Here is a 6,568-nt window from a genome sequence, read left to right as displayed (position 1 = left end):
ACACACACACACACACACACACACCTAGATGCAGATATACCCACGTACAGCCACGCACATCAAACTGCATGTGTGCTAGTAACACATTTCCACACGGCAGCACACCCATGGATACACTGTAGGTACCACTCATTCGAACATACAGACACGTGCTGCATGCGTGTACATCATGTGCAGCCGAGATCCCCATTACTTAAATATTCATCTAAATGCTGATGTTGAACTCCGGCTCTCCCCACACACTGATAACACATTTGGATGACTCTTCCAGCTGGGCCTCAGTGGTGCTCTGCACCTCTTCTGCACAGATAGCAGCTTTCACTGAGTCTGCAGCGACAAAGCAGCCTCAAGTTTCCTCTTTTACACCCATTTAAAGCCACGCCACTGTGAGAAGAGTTTTAATGCAGTGCCACTTAGGGAGGAGAACAACAGCCTTAAAAAGGTGCATGAGTTGGCTAATTCATGCAGGTTCACTTTTCAATCCCAGAATGAATGGCCTTTAACCGAACTATGTTTTCATATAAATACATGTCCACTCTGCTACTTTCTGTGGCTTCATGGAATTTACATGTGCTGTGCTCAATACCTGATGTCCGATGTTCCTGGAAAATAAAATACATCTCAATATGAAAAAACTTTTTTGATTCAAATATGGTCAAATTCGGACAGGTGCATGGAAGTACTGACATTAGCTTTTTTTTAGTTTAAAAACCAGTGAGAAGAGCACAGACATCAACAAAAATCCCCAAATATGTCATATTAGGTATCCAAAACTGTGTTGCAAAACTTTGGCAGATCATTTTGTGTTCATGTAGGATCATTGCTCAAAGAGATAAAATAGGTTTCAGAGCCTCTACACTCTAGAAAACTTATTAGGGATCTCGTCAGACCTTTTCTCCCTATAAGAAAAACGGCACCGGTCCCTCCTCCACTCTTCCCCTCCTCTCCTCTCCTCCCTCCCTTCCATCTCTCATTACGCCCAACACTACAAGACCCCACCACAGAAAAATCCATATCCATCGATCCCTGCTACCAGCCGTGGTCGCCACAATTATTCTTGAGGAGGAAACGTTGGCGATAAATTACATGTGTGCTTTTCATCTGCTGCTCTGTGGCGGCGAGCCCTCCGAGGACCTGGGTGGGGACAGCGAGGTGGGGTAGTGGAAGAGTGACGCGCTGCTGTCAACACTAGAGGATGCGGCTGGTTAAAGCAGTATGAACCCCGCACCCACAACACAACCTTGCATTGACTTCATTCGTTCCTGATTCACCTTAACCCCTACCGTTTATTGGTAAGCAAATAAGACTTCATAACCCTTACCTTCTACTTTATCCTTATGCAACATAATCCCTAAAACCACATTTATCAGCCTCAAACTTAAATCTTAATCTAAACACAATTGAGCTATAGGTCGCAAACATCCGTTTGAAAGAAAACAGGGCCTATGGGCCTAAAGTTTAGCGCCAGACACAAAAATGCCCTGAAAACTACATTTCCTTTTAATGTGTCTGTACTGAAAGCCCTTCTTTTTTTTTTTGAATATTGGCTCATCACTTCTTCTATTTTGTTCCCATAATGTACCTCAACACCCAAACCCTTACTGGAATTAAATATACCTTATTGCAAGACAATAGAAGAACTTTGAAGTCAAAATATACAACCTCTCTTTGCATGTATGTGAGAATATATATATATATATATATATATATGGAATATGTGAGTATGTGTTTTAAATAACCCCAGAGGCGTCTGCATGCAGCTATAATTGCCTCCCTCATTAGTTATGTTTTAGCAGGAGCGGATGGGAGGGCAATTAATTTTACCGCTTAATTTTTGACACGGAATCCGCTGCTGTATTGATGTGCTCGCCATTTTGGGTCTCATTTTTCAGGGAAATTAATTGACAAAGTGCGAAGATTTATCAGCATACGCCAGATTAAGCGACAACTGAAGCAATGAGGAAATCAATTGTGGCCCTGCCGCTGTGTTCAGCCCCCCCCCCCCCCCCAACACAACGCCAAGAGCCTGGGAAAAGCTGGGTGGGTCGATGCATGCACTTTTTATTTATTTGAGTCGCTCATTCATCAGCCGATACAAATGACCCTGGCGGCTGACGACCACTGAATCCCCCCCCCGCCCCTCCCCGCCCTCCTCCCCCTCCCGCAGACACGACTGGTGTGTGAGGAGGGAGTGATTAACATAAAAAACACACAAATCAGAGAGGAACAATGAATCCTGTTAGAAGGCAGGAGAAGGAAAGTGGAGGTGTTAAATTTTTTTCCCTTTTCTTGGGGAGGGGGGTTCTGCATGTCACAACCAGCCACTCTATCCACAGGATGATCAAATTTGGCATTTTCTGTTAGGGACTCTTTAGTCTTAGTTGTTTGTCTGCTATTTAATTGGCAATTTTGAAACAATGGGTTTCAAAAATCCCTTGAAAACAATACTATTCTCCCGACTCCCCCAACTGTCGCTATCACATTTCAACAGCTGTAGCTAGGTAACGTTTGCTCCATTACTTACTGAAAATGCCATACCCGGTTAACTTTTAATTGTTTCGTGCTAAATCGTATTAAAAAGTCAACCCTGTAAAAGGCTCTTTAAACTAGAATGTGGAACTTTTACATATGAATGAACGTCTTACATTTAAGCCTTTGCCAAACAAGTTTATACAATGCTGATTAAGCCTATCACTGTCAGGGAAAGCTCTCTGTATTTCTCAGTATGTCGGAGTTGTGGTGTCAAGTTTTTGTGTGTGGGTTGGGGCACCGGAAGGATGCTGATACACAGTATAGGTTTTTTATACAGCGTAGCTTCCACTGACTGTATAAAATAAGGATGTCGCCCCTGTGATGTCACCCGTAGGTTTCTGAAGAGCCAAACTGAAGCTCAAAGTGGGTGGCTCCAGGTGTCCCAGGCCGTCGCCCCATTGGCAGTGCCTGACGTCAGCTAATTAAAAAATGGGCAAAGAGGTGGAGCGTGGATGGAGCTGAGGTGGGCTGAATAAAGCCTCCATTTTATGCTCGCCTCCTGTGACAGCAGCCTACCTGTTACTTAAAAGTGGAATGCCCAGAACTTTAAGCCTGAATATAATCCCCCCCCCAAATTGTCAGTAATTTCACTTGTTCTTTTAAAGTAAATGCTGCAGTACAACTAGCAGGAGACAAGTTATGACTGAAGTAGTTTGGAGACACTACATTATTTAATCATTAAATTAATAAATATTTTTGTGTTGTAATTTGTAGACGTCCCTAAGCACTCGTGTTACTGCCGGTAGTGCTAGCAGCAGAGAGCAGAAGCCAGCAGGTAAGTGTTATTTAGATAAGTACTTACATATTTAAAAACTTACCAATCCATCGTTTTATGAGTACATATCCTATGCGTACTACCATAGAAGCTTGGTATCATTTCGGGCATTATTAGTGGGGTAATTTACGAGATACACACGTGCTTCCATTAGCGACTGCACTAAGCTAACCAGCTGATAATGCTAACTCGCTGAATGTTTGACACAGTTGAAAAAAAGCTTCTGGGGGTTGAGGTCAGGGTGCAAAGGACCCTAGGGTGAAATTACTCCGAACCATCACTTTAAGCACGTTGAAAGTGTTTGTGAAATTACTGTCACTGCCAGAGAGGGGAGACAAAGGTTCCGAACTCCAGCTTTAAATAAGCAGTTGGTGGCAACATCCACGGTAACATAACACAGGATGAGAAATGTTCTTTTAAGGGATTATAAAGTAAGTATACACACTTGATGAAGACCAACTCATTTAAAACTTGCAACTATGAAGTTCTTGGTGAAGGGATAGTACTTTTAAGATTTTTTCACAAAGTGAATTATTCAGTTCCAAATGATGAGCTTGATGCGTGTATCATTACACTCAGCGCCAGTAAACTCCACGTTTAGTCATCGTACTGAAAGCATCTACATAAAACACACACACACACACACACACACACACACACACACACACACACACACAAACGCATACACACCCCATCCATTACGGACTGCTCTGTTCCCAGGAAAGATTAGCTCAAGTTTAAAATATCCTACGTGTTGTATTAGTATTGCATCTAAGTGCCGTGAAGGAGCCGATTTATAACCTTTAAACAGATCACACACATGCAGATAATATTTCAGTGTGTCAGGTTGGCTGCTGGAATGTGATTGCAATGATTGTATAGCTGTAGCTAACCGTCCGACCCAGCAGCAATTACAACTGGCAAAAGAGTGTCTGGGGTCACAGTAGAGCAAATTGTGTTAGCCTTTTTTTGGTGTTGCTAATCAAGTCAGGTCTTGTTGCTCACTATAATGAGGTTGTTTCAGGTTCATTCTTAATTCTCCTATTTTCATATGTTCATATGCCCTTGATCTTTTAAGCTCTCTATTTCATCACTTTCCGTTTCCATCTCAATCACTTCACTCACTCTTTAAGTCTGTTTCCTCCTGCCACACACACACACAACACACCACACACACACCCCACACACACACACACACACACACACACACACACACACACACCACACACACCACACACACACACCACACACACACACCACACACACACACACACACACACACACACACAACACCCACCTAACTCTCTCCAGGTGACAGCTAGGTGACAGTGTGACGCCAGCTGCCTGATGGGGAATGATGAGGGCTGGAAACAAATGAAAATAAAACGTCTAATTATGTCAGAGGCGCCTTGACGTTACATCACTGTTAAAACACATTTAAAATAACATCCAGCAATTCCCACACTCACACACATACATACACACGCACACACACACACACACACACACACACACAGCAGGCACCCGTGACGGATGGAGGGCTCTCCTGCAAGCGCTCAGTCAGGCTGTCAGGCCACTGGCTGCTGCTGCTTCTGTCATTGACTTAAAAGGGCATCAAGGAGCCGTGTGTGGGACATTACTGAGGCCGAGGGGAAACTGCTGGGCTGCAGCATAAAGACACTTTTCCAGAGAGCCTGACTTGGGTTTTTATCGAGGGGCTATTATTCAAGACAGTATCCTCCCACCGCACCATCTGTCTATCCAAAGCTTTTAGTCAGTAAAGAAAGCACGACTCAGTACAGTCTCACAGTGTACTGTACTCCGCGCACAGAAATGAAAGGACAGGATGGAATCTGAAAGAAAAAAACACTGCAAATATAAACAAGAAAAACACCCACTGATATTAATACAAAATGTCATGTTTTTTGTTTCATCGAGTTTATCCTCTTATCCGTCTTTTTTGTATTTGATTTTTCCTTTTTTTTATTTTTTATTTTTTATAGAGGAACAACTAGTGAGGCTTTTGTGGGAAAACACACTTGAGAATCAGATTGATTTGATGAACACACACTTGCTGACCAGCTGGGTTTGAGGCAGACAAACTTGGTGACCAGATGGATTTCGAGATTTGGGGAACACACACTACCTCAATTCCCTCATCACGCAAACCCTTTAAGTCTGGAGGATGGCAGAAAACAAAAACAAACATGAAATCCTTCCCCTTCTCTCTTTGGCTACCAAGTGTCTCTTTCATAATATAATTGGCTGATATAAGATCAGATAATGACGGGAAGGGAAGGGTTTACCCATCTGACAAAAGTGTCTGCAAGGGCGCCAAGAACTAGCTCTCCACTTTCTCTTGATGTTGAAAATCAGTACAGATGGACAAGCCATGGCTGTTACTGGCCAAAAATGTGTGTATGTTTTTTTCTCCAAACAAAGCTGTGAAGATTCATAATTAATGTGAGATTTTCACACATAAACTACATTTTGTTAAATAGTCTACAGCTATAGAAGAATGAAGTACATTTTGTGTGATCCAAGTATAGTGTGTTTTGATAAATGACCTTTTGTCTCAAACTCATAGAAAAACTATTTGCCTGTAAAAAAGCAAATCTCATGAATTTTGCAGTTTAGAGTGTCAGTAAATGTGTTTGGAGTACAGCGGTAATGGCTCATGCTGGAGGTTACTGGCTCTCATTGTCTCTCACCTGTGTGTGTCCTGTAGTGGTCCTTCATGGCTGACAGGTTGAGGAAGGCGTAGTGGCAGGACGGCCAGGCACACTTATATGGTTTCTCCCCACTGTGCAGTTTCATGTGGTTGTTCAGAGCCCATTTTTCACTGAAAGAGCGCTCGCACAACTCACACTCAAACTTCCTGCAGAAGAAGAGAGGCAGAGGGGAATGAGGGGGGGAAAAAAAACGAAGAGTTATTTACTGATCCCAAAGCTGAAGTAAAATGCTCGACAATCTACCCTGTAAGGGCGGAAATACGGGTTGCTGGGTAATCACACTCACAGCCACAGAACACAGGGCCGTATGACTGCTTGCTGTACATCTACGCCCACACTCTCTCACGCACACTCTCTCTCTCACACACAGACACACACACACAAACACAGTGCAGTTGGCTGCTGGTGTGTCATGTCTGTATAAGCAGGCATTGATTTTTCTGTCCTGGCCTGCCACCTCCACCATTTATTCTCTGCTTTGCACCAGGGCCCAGAGGACTAGAAAAATTCTGTTAACCCCCCCCCCCCC

General features: G+C 43.3%; 1 protein-coding gene across 2 annotated transcripts in view; it reads right to left on the bottom strand.

Moving 5' to 3' along the window:
* The window catches only part of znf407 (zinc finger protein 407), a 160,666-nt gene that overhangs the window by 63,996 nt on the left and 90,102 nt on the right, over positions 1 to 6,568 (bottom strand). For both annotated transcript variants that reach the window (XM_032518478.1, XM_032518479.1), the window contains exon 6: positions 6,019 to 6,185. In XM_032518478.1, coding sequence (XP_032374369.1) covers positions 6,019 to 6,185 — 167 coding nt within the window. The remainder of the gene's footprint in view (positions 1 to 6,018; positions 6,186 to 6,568) is intronic.

This window comes from Etheostoma spectabile, chromosome 6 (genome assembly GCF_008692095.1).
Source record: "Etheostoma spectabile isolate EspeVRDwgs_2016 chromosome 6, UIUC_Espe_1.0, whole genome shotgun sequence".
NCBI classification, from domain to species: domain Eukaryota; kingdom Metazoa; phylum Chordata; class Actinopteri; order Perciformes; family Percidae; genus Etheostoma; species Etheostoma spectabile.
The sequence above is the reverse complement of the archived record's forward strand: the minus strand, read 5'-3'. Positions and strand labels throughout refer to the sequence as shown.